The following is a 15,961-nucleotide window of genomic DNA, read 5'->3' as shown; positions in this document are numbered from 1 at the left end:
AAGGCCCTCTCAGGTTGTCCAGCAGTTTCTGCATCCTGACTAGACTTTATTTTCTCCTCATTTATTGATACAGAACGTGGAGAAACTTAGGTGTGCATACATATAATTTAATGCCTTTCATTAATTATTTTTAATCTCTGCTTAGGTCAGGTTTTACATACACAATGATTCCTACTCATTACTCATTCACTGCAAAAAAAAAAAACAACTAGGGAAAAACTCTTTTTATGCCCTTTTATATATTTTACAGTAATTTTACAATATATACATCTAAAAACTATAACACAGACACATTTTTTAATGTTTTTACAAGGTCCCGTCAATGCTCTGGTGATGAACAGAATAAAATTGGACCTAGTTATTATTTCCATTATTAGTGTCATTTTTTAAATCCCAGTACACCCCCGACTATTCATTTAGACCACGAAATCCACAAAATACAGTAGAAAAATGAATATTGCTATTACTACTAATTGTAAGGCAGCATTTTCAAATCAATTCAAATCAAATCACTTTTATTGTCACGTCACATGTGCAGGTACACTGGTACAGTACATGCGAGTGAAATTCTTGTGTGCGAGCTTCACAAGCAACAGAGTTGAAAAAAAACTCTGTTGCAAAGTGCCTGTTTTATCTAAAAATGTAAACGACAAAGAAAGAAAAAAAATGTCAAAAAGCAGCAAGAACGTTGAACAAGCGTGTGCAGCAGCTCCCAACCAGGTGTTGAATAATAATCATGCAGTACCTCACTCTCACTACATTCGCTGGGGTCATCACCATGAATGGCCATCTGGTATTGGGCGTACAGCGCTGCCGACTGCTGATACGACGCCATGAATTGAGGGTCCTCAAAGTTCACTGGCACTAGCCTCACCTTCAAGCACAGGGTGTTGGGGGAGGGGAGGTGAAGGGAGGTTTTACAACGATTAACAATGCATACGAGGACAGTGAGCAGCTAGAAATGGGAGGGCGGAGGACGTGGACAGTGCTGGAATCAACAGTGCGTTATACAGTCACTTTGGTATCTTAGCGTTGGCATCAGTCTCCTAGCCCTTGAGAAAAGCTGGTAACACAGCACTTGATTACTGGTTTATTCAAATCAGATTGCCGGGCACACAAAGATCAGCGCAAGCAAACATTCGGCATCTAGGAGACTGATGGTGTGTTTTCACAGTAATAACGTAATGAGAAACTTGAGGATGAGGCTAGTGCACCGCCCAGCTATTACCACAGATTGGCTGAAGAGGACTGGTAATACCAGACTGAACCCAGCGTCAGTGCGTGCGAGCTCCAGAGCAGCAGATGTCTGTCTGAGTGGATCATCTAAGCGGGACGCGTACAGATTCTTGTCCAACACCGCAGACTCTCCTCAAAAAGGTAAACAAGGTTGAACTGAGCGCACGCAAGAAAATTAAAACCACACAAACACTACGAGCTCAAGTTCCAAATTCAAATCATACTCTAGTTCAGACACTAAAACTATCGTGAGGGCAGGGTGACAGTAAACACAGACAGGGTAAATGTGTGAAGGTCGGGAGGGGTCAGCTGACAAACTACCTCAAGCCCCAAACTAAAACAGCTCAATACTAACGACCCGGCTGGCCGACCAAGGGCCAAGTCAGACACCTGGAGAAACACCGCTCTCAACCCTGGCGTATGGAAACATTTTCCCCTCCATTTCCTCTCCCTTTGACTTTCGCATTTATACACATAGCCTCTCTCTTTAATACTAGCATGTTAATTCACTTTCCCCCCCATTCAAGCAGAAGTTCCAACACAAATTATTTATCCATTCAAGTCTAATTCTAAAACTTCACAGTGACCGAACCCAGTTATACAAATGCAATGATGCTTAAATGATTGAATTGATTGATATTCCTGTATGAATAAGTATAAAAACGGAATACATCAAAGCCTTTTATTTCCTTTCTAGGTCCCCACATTTGTCGACCCTCTCCCTCCCTCCCTGGGTACCCCTAGAAAAGGTTGACCTATGCCTCCCACCCTCTGACCTGGCTCTCGGTGGGTTTGTCAGGAGGGTCCTTGTGAATGGCCATCTGGTAGAGTTTGTACACCTGGTAGGAGGCGTCGAAAGAGGCTTTGAACTGCGGGCTAGGGGGATTGGAGCGCACTAGCCTCACCTTCAAAAAGAATATGGGCAAACAAGAGTTAACAATAAAATGTAAGAAGCAATGAGAAAAGTATAAGTGGTGATTGAAAATGCCCAATTAAGAAAAAAACTAAACTAAAATTAAACTAACAAAACAAAAGACCACAAAAGGGAAGAAAGACTGACATAAGCACACCCTCTTAAAACCATCTTTTGCAAATAAATCACAGCACTTACAATTCCTAAGATATCATTTCATTTTAATCAAAGGCTTCTTTTCACCTACGACAGCTGCACGATACCTTAAGCTTAAGTTGTAGTGAATCCTTTGGAGAAAAAAAATCTTATTTCATAAAATATAATCTAACTAATCTAATCACAAACACAAATATCTTTAGTTTTTAATAGATGTTCGTGTAAGATGTGGCTTCATGAAAGTGGGTGTGTTATGTCCATCTTTCTTGTGACACAAGAATATTACAAACAAGTTGCTCTAAATATAATCATTAACATATTTGCTTATGTGCTTTTTGGGATAAATGGGGATAAATGGCGGAGTCATCAAAAGCATGACAAACATTAAAACCACAGTCCAAGTTCAGGTAACCTAGTATAAGAACACAATTAGGCAACCTAAGTGTCCTAATAAGTTATAATAGGTTCATTTTTACATACAATGATGACAGGTGCATAGAAAAATTATGATGCATCCATCACATGTGTACTTATGAAGCAGTTAATCCAACTAGACATATATGATAAGCTCAAACTTCAACAGAGAAGATCAGGAAAAGTCTTTGATAGAAAGACGGGGAAAGAAAAACTGACCATTGCTGCTAATATTACTAAAGGATCCTTCTCTCTCATCGTCCGGCCCCATTTAATTAACTGTCTCCTCATTTTGAAGCTTTTGTTGGCCACAGAGGCTGTGCCATATAAATCCCCTGGAAGGACACGACAGATGAATTGAACTTGGGGTTTGTTTGGCTTGGAACTTAACTCTTAGGCCTCTCATATGAACATTTGGCATCAGCATCCTTTAGTCAAACAGAGATGCTGAACGTCTCAAGTTTGCTCGTCTTAATATTGTTCTTAATCTGGAGATATATATTTTTGATATGCTAAAAAAAAAAAAAAAAAAAAAACTTGGGGAACTCGCACCACTAGCAGGAAAATGAAATGGAAATGAAATTTCCAGCTCTCAAAACAGGCTTGAAATTCAAAACCAACTTAAATTGCTTAAGAATGTTCAAATAAAGCCAAACAACACAACTGCACTTTGTTTAGCTAATTAAAATATATTAAAGAAAAGTGTTGCATCTTAATGATATTTTGTCATGAACCCTCAAGACCTTTCTTTGCACTGTTATAAGTAAAAGGACAGACGAGGAAACTGACTGCCAAACCACTGCATATTAAGTAATGGGATAAAAGAACATCTATGGAAATATGAAAAACCTGTAGAGACTGTACACAGGCACTCTTAAGGGGAAGAGCAGTTCCACACTTTCCAGAGGTGCCTGAGGGGATTTGTATCATGTTGTCACACTGACCCCAAGTGGCAGCACACAGAACCCCGGCTGCACTGCATGGTCATCTAAACTCGTCTTCCCTGTCCCTATGACTCATCTCTCTGATCTGCAGAAGTGATGAGCTCGTCCAAGGACACAGAATCAATCGTAGCAAAAGAGAAATATAAACAATGAAGCTTTGCAGAAAGCGACGGTGATCTTACGGCACTGCCAAAGTGAAGATGCTTAATCACCAAATTTCCATTTCCTCTCTCCATTTATTTTCATGTTTTATATGGACCCTGCAGGGTTTTTTTTATGTATCCTGCAGTGTATTCTCGAGTGTGACATCTTTAACAGATGTGTTTATGAAGAAACTGAGCTTGACTACACTTAATTGCTCTAGTGTAAACACAATAATCATCTGGTACTAGTGTGACAACACTTAAGGATCAACACAAGACACGTCCAACTGACAACATCAGAATGATTTGGTAAACTGCTAATGATTCAAAATGTTCCTTAGCCAGAAATCTGGTGCAGCCCTGCTCTATGTTCTTTAATAAAGAGCTAAATGGGTCAAGTAGAAGCCTCTCCAAATTGTATGACTTGTAAAACATATAATTAACCTCCATTTGCATCGGATAACACTGTGTGCGTGGCCTCTAAAGAGAACTGAATTATAATTCCAAGCAAACAAATGAATCCAACTGAAAAGAGCTGTCTAGTCTCACGGGGTACGGAGACAAAAGACAGACACTGCCTGGTTCATCACTGCATCTGGCTTAAATCTTGGTCAAGACCGGGAATGACGTTACTCTACCAACCTCAGATGGAGGCTTTTGCCAGGGATCTCTCTTCTACATTGTTCTCCTGCCTGCCAAAAGTTCATTTCCATGTCTTCTCATACTGGCTGAGCTGGGTGCTGTGGTTTTAATGTCATCAGCAGGGTAATGCAACCCATTTTGTGTGGTGTGCCTGTCATTTGGTTGAATTCAAAGTAGGAAGAGGTGGTTTTTCCACTCCGCTTTGGCTAGCTATCCTATCCGTACACATAAACACATGTGAAGTCACTGGAGCTGGGGAAGAGCTCTGTGGGACCAAATGTTCGAGCTAGCTTAGTCCAAACATTACAAAGCCTGAAAGCTAGACTAAGAACACTATTTCTTAATGACAGAATCATCAAAATAGGTTAATGATTATTTAAAGTTACAGAAAAAAAAAGAGGAACAAAAGTTTGCTCCACAATATTTGTGTTCACCTCAAGGCAATGAGCAGAGTTTTCAGGCAATGATTCGCTGATGAAGTCTTCCAATGTTTTTGATTGGCTGTTCTGACTAGGAGTGGGTTGGGTAGGAGAGACAGTGGAGGAAACACCGTCGCCATTTTGCCTCATTTGTTCTTTCTGAAGACGCCGCTCTTTCCTCAACTCTTTGGCCTTCCTACACAGCGGGCGGCTAGGATCGGCTCCATTCCCTGCAAGACAGAGGGAGAAATGTCAAAGGTTTCCTAAATGTGCATTCTCGCTTTAATTTCATGCAAAGACATGGTGAGTATATGCCACGGACGTAAAAGATGCAGTTTAAAAACTCAACTCGGGGCGAATGATCATTTTCAGTTTCAGACTGCTTTTTCAGTAAGAATAAACCAAAAGTAACAAAGGCTTTAACTTTCAGCCGCTGTAACTGATGAGGCTCAAATGTGGGGCAGAATGTATTGGACCATGTAGGCAAATAGGTTACCATGCTTGCTTCAGTGAAAAATCAAAGAGGACTGAGAAAATCACCATCCTTACCTCAGTAGTCTTTACATTAAATCATTGCTTTGGCAGCCATGAAACAATATTCTATGTGCTACTTGAGTCAAAGTGATGGGCAGCTATCTCATATGTTTTTTGAAAGTTTTTTTCAAGACGATAAAAAAAACCCAAACCTAATAATAAAAACAATCAGGTCTGCTGGTGTGGGAAAATAAATGAGTGGACCAGCTCATCGTACATCGTAAATAAAACACAACCCACGCATTTTTTTCCTTCTATCCGCAAGACTGACAGAAACAGTTCCTGAAATTACTAAATCTCTGCCTGTCCCTTCTTCTCATCCTGCTGCCCCTCCTCCTCCGCCTCCTCCTCTACCACCACAACCTCCTGGGCTCTTGCCAAGCCCTTCAGCTCTCCGGGCATCCCATGTCAACAGTTTACACGCCCACATCCTGTTTGGAGCAATAAGGAAACGAGAGCCGTTTCCTGCTTGTCATATTGCCAGCTGCCACCATCAGCTCATTCACCAACTCTCCCCTCCGGTGACATCACAAAGAAGAGAGAGCTTGCGAGAGATCCTGATGCCTGATCCTGACAGAGGAGAGAGAAACTGATCCTGGCCAAGAATCACTGACAGCATTCAGCTTTAGCTGTCTCAAGGTCCTGTGTCTGTATGGCAGATTGCATCCTGTGAACAGTAAATACAGAACTCAAGCTATGCTATAAAATATGCTAAAAACATGAAATGACATTTGCAGTGCTTAAACTAAAACCCCAGGGGGAATATTTTTTTATTTATCGCTTACTGTGTTCTTCTTGTAAATGATTTGTTGTCGAGTCATCTGGGGCGATAGTCACTACATTTATGTGCTCCTAAGAAAATTAACAGCATAATATTTAATCTCAAGATTGCCACATTAGCGTTTTATTGGAAATGAAAAGCGGTGCGAAAGGAAGGTTGCACTTGCAAGAAATCACCTCTGGTATAAACAGAGCTGTGGCTGTGATAGCGTGGTCACATAGTTTACCTCTTTCAGAATAAACAAACCAATGTCAAGGAAGAGTGGTCACGCAGACAACAGGAACTACAGCCCGGACCGAGGTCATCACACTGACTCAACCACAAACACAGCAACCCTTATCCATGATTACCCTGTCCATGTGCCTCTCTCTCCCAGTAATTACACTCTCAGCATCGACACACACTTTCTCTCTTAGCCTCACAAACACACACAAAAAAAAAAACAAAAAAAAAAACAGGTACTCCCAAGGACAGGATATGCGGCTGTGGTGAAGATAAAGTCTGACAGATCAGTTCCTGTGGAAGACAGATGCACTTTCTCCAGCAGTTAGCGCTTCATAAAATCTATGACATTCTCTATCCATGCTTCCCCGAGCACACATATGGCTTTCAGAAGATACACTCAGTGTAAGCTGTCTAGAAATGTGAAATACTGCTTTCCTATACGTAAACATGCAAAACACGAGTCAGAATTGATTTACAGTGGCTGGAGGATACTGTCGTCTCTGTTCTGCATGTGCAGTGGCATTTATTGCAATGTATAACCCTTGAGAAACTACCAACTTAGACTCTCCGCTGTAATTAAAACTGGTTCCGCTTAAGGTTTTGGTAACTGGAAACTCCCCAAAGTTATAAAGTGCACTAGTCATAAAAGTAGAGGAAAGAGAAGTCCAGCTGTTTTCTGCTAACGGTGAAAAACATGATCCCACACGGCTTCAAAAATGTTGAAGTCTGGGCTCTGGGGAGGCCAATCCATGACTGATAGTGTTCCAGTGAGTGGTGTTCTATCCAGATACACGTTTACAGCATTAGTATCGTGTTTGACATCATTTTCCTGCTGGAAAATGAAGCCGTTCCAATCAGACGCTGGATCGAAATCTGGTGATACATTTCTGTGTTCATAGTCCCAAACCATGACACAGCCTCCACAAATAGCTGTAGACACTCACTTTTCCATCTCATTCTTGACCTACTTCTGTACATACTGACAATGACTTGAACCAAAAAACCCAAATTTGGATCCATCACTCCACGTGACTTTTGTTCGCCGATTTTCGGTCCAGTTCTTGAGTAATCTGGCATATCTCAGCCTTTTCTCCAGGTTTCCTTTAAAAAATGGCTTCACAATAGCCCCGCCTCCACTGAGACCATTTCTAATAAGGATGGTGAACAGTAGTGAACAACTGAAGCCCCTAATGCATCTCTCAGGTCCTGTGCAAGGTTTTTGTTGGATTCCCCCCCCGCCGCCATTTCTTAAGGAAGTTCAGTGTGTACTGTTCTCCTGCTTTAGATTTTTTTTTTTTTTTTTTTTTTTTTTAGGTCTGCCACTTTCTCTTTTGGCTCCCTAGTTTTCTCAGGTTTTTGGTAAATGTGGTAAATGGCTCACCTTGTGGGTCTAAAAATCCTAATTTATTCATGTCAAGCTATATTATCTTTGACATTTTTCATAGATTCAACAAAAACTGGGAACAAATTATGCGTTTTCATTACTAAGTTGTTGATCTTGTGTAGAAGCCACACTGGTTCATCCCTTGAGCCTTTCTCATAGATCATAGCAGGATTCACAAAAATTGTGCACAATAATATTTCTCCAACATCCTCTGTTGCCTTTTAATTAATGATGGTGGATGGTGTTCTCATCAGAGTTGGAGAGAAAAAAAGCAGCTGAAGCCTGAAACATGAAAGGTTGTTAAAACGCCACTTCCTCTGTCTAATGAGAGTTTATTATCTCTTCACAATAAGTGTTTTTAATTCATTATTGAGAGGATATCCTGTGCTGGAAAATAAGGAGGAGAACATGATAGATAATTCCAAACCAGACACACACTCCTACAAAACAGGGAACAAACAGTGCCCTCATTCACCAACATGCTGCAGTGTGAAGCCTGGTTTACAAGGTGAACAGTGACACCTTCTGGCAAGATCTGATCCTTCAGTTAGTGCAGAGCACAGCATGAGGCCACATTGGATAAAGTAGAGAGCATAAATTTAAGCAGGAAACCAAAGAAGCCATTAAGTACAAACAGCTGAGGATTCCTCAATTAGAAACAGGTGGCTTATTATTAGCTTAGTTGTAGTTGACAACATTTAAACAAATTAATAAGTAATCATGTATTCAAAAAGTCTTAGCTGCAATGTTTAAAAAAAAATCCAAATTAAGTTTAATTGCTGCAAAGAAATTCCAAAAACACTAAAGGGAAACTACTTATAATAGCAAGCCAGGATAAAAATTCACCTCATAAATGCTACATTAATACTTCGTATGATCAGTGCATTTTTAAGGTCTGTTTCCATTGTTTTGCTGGTGGCAGGATCTGCTTTCTGCATTTGAAGTTCAGTGTTGACAGCCCAGCATCTACAGTGAAAAAAACAACGCTCTGCTTACAGCTTTTTCTCCCCTGCTGTGCTGACAGCATTTTCAGTTAAAGAGCATTACTTCCCTCTTTGTCCCTGACAAAAACTGTCAATCCATAGCTGTCACTGACAACCAAACTGTTTGGGATCTCAGACTGATCCAATCCTGTGTTTAGGTCCTTTCTGGAGTAGACTGTGGAGACTCGGAGCACTCGGTACAGATGAAGGCAAAAATGTTTCACCGTATTTTTGTAATGTAACAACAACGCGGCTTTCTGAGAAGCACTCCAAGACTGAAAGCATGGGTCATTCCATATCAATAACAGCTGTTAGTAGACACAGACCCTACGCTGTAACAATCAAAAGTAGCCATGCTTTTATGTTAGCCTTTGTTTAGAAAGGCCTTTCAAGGTTTGTGGGTTATTAAAACTTTAGAATAAAGTCAACGTGAAATTATTCACTTCAGTTTCACACTTATTGGGAAGCTTCATTGCATTGATGGTAATAAATAATAACACCCCGTCAACTCGATTAATATTACCTTCAGCCTGTTTATGTGTAAGAAGGTGCACACACAACAAAGCCAAGAGCAGAGAGGGGTAAAAACCCTGCACTACTTATTGCTGAGGCTTCATAGTACAGCTGCTTGAGCCGTTCATATAGGGATTTATGTCATCATTTTAAAAGTTTAGTTAGTTTAATTTTCTATGATCATCTGATTAATTGCCGCTCCAGGTTTAGATTGATAGATCACATAGAATAGAATGAGCTTACTAATTATAGTACTAACATAACTTTTTTTCCCTCCCAGCAACAGCAAGAACAGCACTAGTTTTGATGACTCCTACCTGGTTTGGGAGCTGTGGATGCTGTTCTCCCAGCTGGGACAGACACTGGATCATTTTGTGATGTTTGCGAGCCTGTAGGTGTGGCATCTGCTGCCTCCTTCTGAACTTCTGTGGTAGATGGAAACTCTGTAGCATCCTTCTGAATGTCTGTGAGAGCGGTGCACTTCAAATGTACTTTACTCAGTTCCTGTGGTCCTGCCTCTTCACACACCGAGTCCATTGGCTCACCTATAATGCAGGAAATTAATATTGCTTACACCAGACAGCACACTGTAAATGACCCTTCTCTTCTGTTTTGAATTAGCACCCAACGCTAACTGTACTTTAAACCAGGGTGCAATTCGCCAGAGGGAATGGGCCCTTACTTACGCCTGATCACTGACATCAGAATATGAAATTAGTGAATTGCAGTCATGCACCAGGACTGCTCTCTGTGACATCCTGCAGTTAAAAAGCCTTGCTGTGAAGGGGTCTCTGATGAAATGTTATGTGCACAGTTTGTGGGCTTTGCAACTGATGGAGCTCTTATGAGCTGATAGAGAGGAACAGCCATACTCCTGTGTAAACCCATAAATCCTAATCTGCCTGCCGTTCGCAGCATCATTTATATTAAAACCTGTGGTCCATGAACACATTACAGAGTCAAGTCATTTTCACATATTTATTAACTTTCAAACTCAAGTCAAGCCTGTGTAGTGCTTCACACTACAAAATACAACACATATGCAGTCGCAGAGCATTAACTGCAAAGAGTATTGCCATTTTTTTCCATGAGCTATACACCAATAGAGACTATGGATTGATGTGTTAATACCTCATATATTATACATACCTGCACAATCTTCCTGCCCCTTTTGCAGCTCCCCTTTGGATATAAATCTGTTCATCTTCTTCAGGATTTTCTTGTGGGATTTGGAAGGCTGGAATTTCAGAGCGTGGCATCTTGAGAGAGGATACAAGGTAAAGGTTATTGGTTGTTAAAGCAAACATTTAATTAAAGTATTTTTTCAACATAGATCAAACAACCCTTGTGTATTCTAGGTTTTTTGGTCTTATCAGATCTTAAGTTACTTAAAGCATGACTCATAAAAGGAAATTTTGGTAAGCAAGTTAATAAAATTACCTGATGGTATACTGTGGACAGCATGTCTTCTGCATTATGGGTTTGTAAACATATTTCCCACTTCTGAAAATGAAAACATGGACAAGATTTTTGGGAGAAAAAAAAGTATGATAATAAATTATTAATTTTCATTTGAAGTAGTCACAACTCCATTTTTAAACTGAATTCAGGAGAAAAGGTTTCAAATGGAAGTAGGAAGCCACTGGCTGAAACCAGAAAATAGCTACTCACCTTCTCCATCCTCGATCTATGAGGTCTTGGTAGTCTTGTACTGTCATGGTGTGGGACCACATCCCTACAATCAAAACAAAACAAATAATCAAATTGTTTCCTTAAAATGTGTAATTGACTTAAATACAATTTTATACATAGTGTCAATCGTTGAAAATATGGCAACACGCCTCGGCAGTGTTATGTATGAAAAGTGTCTTCACCTTAAGTGGTAACGCCTAAGCTCATAAGATAGTTTTTCTTTTGTTCACAAAAGGCGAATGGGAAGGGGAAGAAACTGTTAATGAGAGTATACTTCTGTGTTTAAATTGATGATAAACTGAACCGGAAACAAGGAGAAAGAGTCAGGCTCTTCACAAGTGAGTAAAACTAAAACAGCTGTGATAGGAGGTATGTATACAAACAAGGCATAGTTTGTCAAGAAGTTGAGAGACTTGTGGTAGGTCCACATTTTTTTCCAGTTTAAAACACTGTCTCCAAAGGGTCATTCCCACAGTACTTTAAGGCCCCAATGGAAATATACAAATTTTTCATTTGTAGCCAGACCAGATCCCTCTTCCCAGAGTCGAGGTCTGAGCTCTTCCTTTCAACTTTCAACCTTCCTATCACTCTTGGAGCCTGCATAAACAAACCAAAACGTAAGCTTCTATTGCAAGAAAACAATCCATTTAAATCTAAAACAGCCAAGGTAATTAACTGTTAGAAAGTTAACACAACACACACCAACCTCTCAGTTGAGTATAATTTCCCATGTCCCAAAAAATTATGCTTAGAGTCCAAGCAAAACTACAGAGAAGTCTCCAACAGACACAGCGGCAAGACTGCAGGGTTTTTTTTGGGTCTGACATACATCACAACTTTTCACAGGACTCTCTGTAGCATTGTGAAAAACTAAGTACACCTTTATTGCTTCCATAGAATCTAGGGTGAGAAGTAGCAGTCAAGTGCTGCTATACAAATCACTTGATTAAATGATCATCAGGAAGTGTGACCAAGGCTATCAAAGCAGAGATTTGGGCAGTTTGCTTGTCTGGAGTGTTCAGGTGTGTGTTAATTGTCCCAAAAGTCCCAAAAAATTCATCCCAAAGTCAGAGAAAATGCAAACAACCAAGCAATACATCTCAAAGTCTGCAGCCCTCAGTTAATGTGTTAAATGTTAAAGTTCAATACAGTACAGATAGAAAACCACTGAACACGTATAGCTTCTTTGGAAAGATCACTAGGAGGAAGTCTCTTTTCTTTAAAGAGAATGTTGCAGCACAGCTTATGTCTGAAAAGTTGCATCTGGCCAAACCACAACACTTGTGGACCAGTGTCCTTTGGAATGATGAGGCCAAAGTGGAAATATCTGTCATAATGCATAATGCCACATTGGTATTAGCATAAACAGCTCATACCAGCTGTCAAGCACAGTGATGGAGGGAATGTTTTGCAGTGGTGTTTGGTTTTTTATAACCACAGTACATGGTTACTTTCCAATCACTGAGCTGATCATAAACTCCTCAGTATACTGAAGTATTCGAGAGGCAAATGTGAAGCTATCTACATACCAGCTAAAAGTTGGTAGCAATTGAGTCATGCAAAGCTATAAGCAGCAGAATGGCTGACAAAGAAAAAAAAAAAATCAAAGCATTGCAGTGACCCAGTTACAGTCCATACCTCCAAATTCAAACTGCGTGGTGGGATCTTAAAGGGGCCTGGGTATAAACGAATGCTTCCTTCAGTGAACTGAAGCAACGTTGCAAAGAAGACTAAGAAGCTTGGAAAGAAAAGCGTCTGAACTTCTTTAAGTTGCATGAAGACGTTTCACCTCTTATCCGAGAAGCTTCTTCAGTTCTAGGGTCAAATGGTGGAGAGTCCCAGATTTAAGCTCTGTGAGAGTGTCCCCCCGAGCGGGACAATGGACCCCCTAATGATCCTCTACCTAATCACATGAGCCAACGTGTGAAAATGGGTGTGGGTCACAATCAGCCAAGGTTTCAGGTGAGCTCATTTTGAAACCTAGCCCCACCCTATCGTGTGATTTCCTGAGGTCAGATGTGAGTGGGCGTTAAGGCGTCTGGGAAGGGATCTCAAAACTGGACTGAAACGTCTTCAAGCAACTTAAAGAAGTCCAGACGCTTTTCTTTCCAAGCTCCTTAGACTACGATGACCTGGACGACTGAGAACCTTCACAGACATGTTGCAAAGAAGAATTCCTCCAAAACAATGTGGAAAAAAATGAGAAGAAATTATATAATTTTTCTTATGGAAAATGATTCCTTGAAGTTACTACTGCTACAATATGATGATTCTACAAGTGAATCATGACGTGCCCTTAGTTTTTCACAGGTCTGCATGAAGCTCCTGTGAAAACTTTCTAGACTATATGTCTATACAACTGAATAAATAAACATGTAAACAGTATGTCAAATTCTTTGTTTTTTCTTATGTTGCATTATTCAAATCATTGTCCCCCCTGTTACATAGATCTTCAGTTACCTTATCTGTCAGTGGTAAAATAAAGAGCACTGAAATTCACTCTATTTAAAACCCCAGAGAAGTTATGTTTAAATACAAAAGGTTTAGGGCCTACACATTTAGATATTTCTAGCCAATGACTGCAAAATGATCACGCCCTCTGAAATTGCAGAAATGTCCCATTCTCATATACATGTGCATTAAAACCAATAATAGCATATAAAATGAACTTAAAAGGCTTTAAATTAGGCTGATTAATTAACTCCTTTTATTTGAACATAATACATGTCATCAAAAAGCCCTGCTAATTTGTTAGGCAGGAATCATAAATCTAAAATACAAAGAATGGATTCCATGTGCAGGCGGGATAAGAGTACAGTGGCTCACGGCACACCTGGAGTGTGTTTTCACCATTCACACCAGATCCCTTCTTCAGCCTTCACTCAGGCATGACAGACACAATAACACAGATGAGAGCAGATGTTGTGCTCTTGTTGTGAGGAGTTGTGCTTGATTTGTATCTGACAACATTGTTGATAATATCACTGCACCAATCACACCAAGGGAAAACATCGTATGAAGCACCTGTTCAGAAAAGTCTACAGTACAGACGCACTGCTACTATATCACATAATCCATGCATCTACAGCATAAGATGTTTCACATCTTTCCAGGAAAATAATGCCAGTGAGAATATAACATGAGATAACGCGTAACCTGCATCCACTTCCAACCTTGTAACACTGTTACATAGTTACAAGAATTACACAAGTCTCCGTTCTTCACTGCAAGCTGTCCTATCCATATGATGTAACAGGACCAGATTAACACTCTTATCTTAGATTAGACATCAGCTCTTGTCTGCAGGCGATGTGCCCAGTTGCTCATTGACTACACTGGGACCTCCCTAATTATAGTCAACCTGTCTCAGCCCTGCTCAGATCAACTCAGTGACACCAGTGTGTCTTCTTACCTTCTCACACAGTTTTCATTTTTATGTGAAACTCAGATCTTTTAAAAAAAGAGTAAAATGAATCATCATCATCGAGGCTCATTTTTACTAAATATTCCAAAATATAGCCACATGTCAACATTTATGATTAGGCTCTTCAACTAGTACACTGTTATCCCTCTGTCACTCCCAGCTAGAGAACAGAGTTAGCAAGAAAAAGTAATGCCAATCACCATCTACATTACCTGTTACACCAAAACAAAGTGTGAGAAAGTACTATAACACATGCGCCGTTCGCTGTCACTTATTGTATATTATACGACTTTTAAACCACCTAAAATATACAATATCCTGGATTTCCTAAACTCTTTAAACCCAGCGTCACATCACGAACAACAAAAAAAAAGAAAGCTGCACTTTCTAAGAGCAGCAGCCTTGCTTCTCCGTCCTGCTGTTTAAGAGACTACTTAGCTTGGTGCTACTGCAAATCTACTGCTAACATGCTACAATTGCATTGTTACACCCAAGTTAAACATTGTTGTCCTACAGAAAAACCATTCAACAATAACCTTAACTGATTTTATTCTACAAGCCTTCTTCCGTTTCCCAGAAAGCAAAAGCTAGGCTAGAAGCTAACGGCTAAAAACTGAGCTAGGTCAATAACCTTAAACCTATCTAAATGATGTTAGGCTAACGCTAAATAATATTTACACTCGCAGTGTGCGTACAGTCTATGTAACATACTCAAATACACTGACATTAGGGATAGGTGCAGTGCTAAAAACAGCTAGCCGGCTATTATGCCAGAAAGTAGACGGAGCTAGGTCATTAGCACAAACCAGTTGAGAGATCCCCGGCTATCCTCCACACAGACAGACACACATACACACACTTCATCCCCAACTTACCACGAGAGAAGTTTCCCGTTTGGTTTTTACAGTAACCACAGCGGTAGCCATCTTCTCCACCAAAATATTCTACTATAGTGTAAGACTTATTTCCTGCCATCTTTAAGATCTAGCACAGCTGACAGCTGAGACAGGTGACCGGGCAAGCCTTGCTCGACATGTAACCCCGCCCACAGCAAAACGTCATCAGTTGTGCGTAAAACACGTGGGAGTTCTGAATAAGTGTTTAAGTGTTACAAGTAACACTCCCAAATAATGAAATACCGGTAGCTTTTGTTTTTTGGATCAAAATAAACATAATGCACTGCAGTACATTCTGTAGAAATTACTTTATAACTTCATATTTAAGAAGACAGAGGCAGGGGAGAGGATGAAGGCATGTTCAGAGGCCTGAACATGTTCTGAACTTATGGTTTGGAGACAGTGGCATTGGCATAAAGACAAGGGGTGAAGCTGGAGGTGGCAGATGAAAATGCTCAGATTTTCACTGACCAAGATATACAGATTTACAATCCTGTCTATCAGAGTGACAGCTCAGGTTGAGAGGTTTAGAGACAAAGTTTGGAGAAGAAGGTTAAGATGGTTTGGACATGTGCAGAGGAGGGGTAGTGGACATACTGGACAAAAGATGCTGAAGATGCAACAGCCAGGTAAGAGGAAATGAGGAAGCCCACAGACTAGGT

At 40.3% G+C, this 15,961-nt stretch overlaps 1 protein-coding gene and 1 long non-coding RNA gene across 5 annotated transcripts in view; one reads left to right on the top strand and one right to left on the bottom strand.

Moving 5' to 3' along the window:
* ate1 (arginyltransferase 1) overlaps window positions 1–15,475 on the bottom strand; it is a 52,576-nt gene extending 37,101 nt beyond the window's left edge. The window contains exons 1-8 of one of the 4 annotated variants that reach the window (XM_005473878.3): window positions 15,279–15,475; window positions 10,959–11,022; window positions 10,728–10,790; window positions 10,437–10,546; window positions 9,605–9,832; window positions 4,883–5,097; window positions 2,013–2,141; window positions 746–874 (exon numbers count right to left, since the gene is read on the bottom strand). In XM_005473878.3, coding sequence (XP_005473935.1) covers window positions 746–874; window positions 2,013–2,141; window positions 4,883–5,097; window positions 9,605–9,832; window positions 10,437–10,546; window positions 10,728–10,790; window positions 10,959–11,022; window positions 15,279–15,378 — 1,038 coding nt within the window. In that variant the 5' untranslated portion in view covers window positions 15,379–15,475. The remainder of the gene's footprint in view (window positions 1–745; window positions 875–2,012; window positions 2,142–4,882; window positions 5,098–9,604; window positions 9,833–10,436; window positions 10,547–10,727; window positions 10,791–10,958; window positions 11,023–15,278) is intronic. The other 3 variants (XM_005473880.3, XM_003441210.4, XM_005473881.3) reach the window with 3 other exon arrangements.
* On the top strand, window positions 5,072–9,774 carry LOC112841961 (uncharacterized). Its single transcript, XR_003213470.1, has 2 exons — window positions 5,072–5,170; window positions 5,792–9,774. It is a non-coding gene; the product is annotated as an uncharacterized LOC112841961 (long non-coding RNA).
* Window positions 15,476–15,961: the final 486 nt, after the last annotated feature.

The sequence above is a fragment of the Oreochromis niloticus genome, linkage group LG13 (assembly GCF_001858045.2).
Source record: "Oreochromis niloticus isolate F11D_XX linkage group LG13, O_niloticus_UMD_NMBU, whole genome shotgun sequence".
Classification (NCBI taxonomy): Eukaryota; Metazoa; Chordata; class Actinopteri; order Cichliformes; family Cichlidae; genus Oreochromis; species Oreochromis niloticus.
Note: the sequence above shows the minus strand (reverse complement) of the source record. Positions and strands in the feature narration are given on the sequence as shown.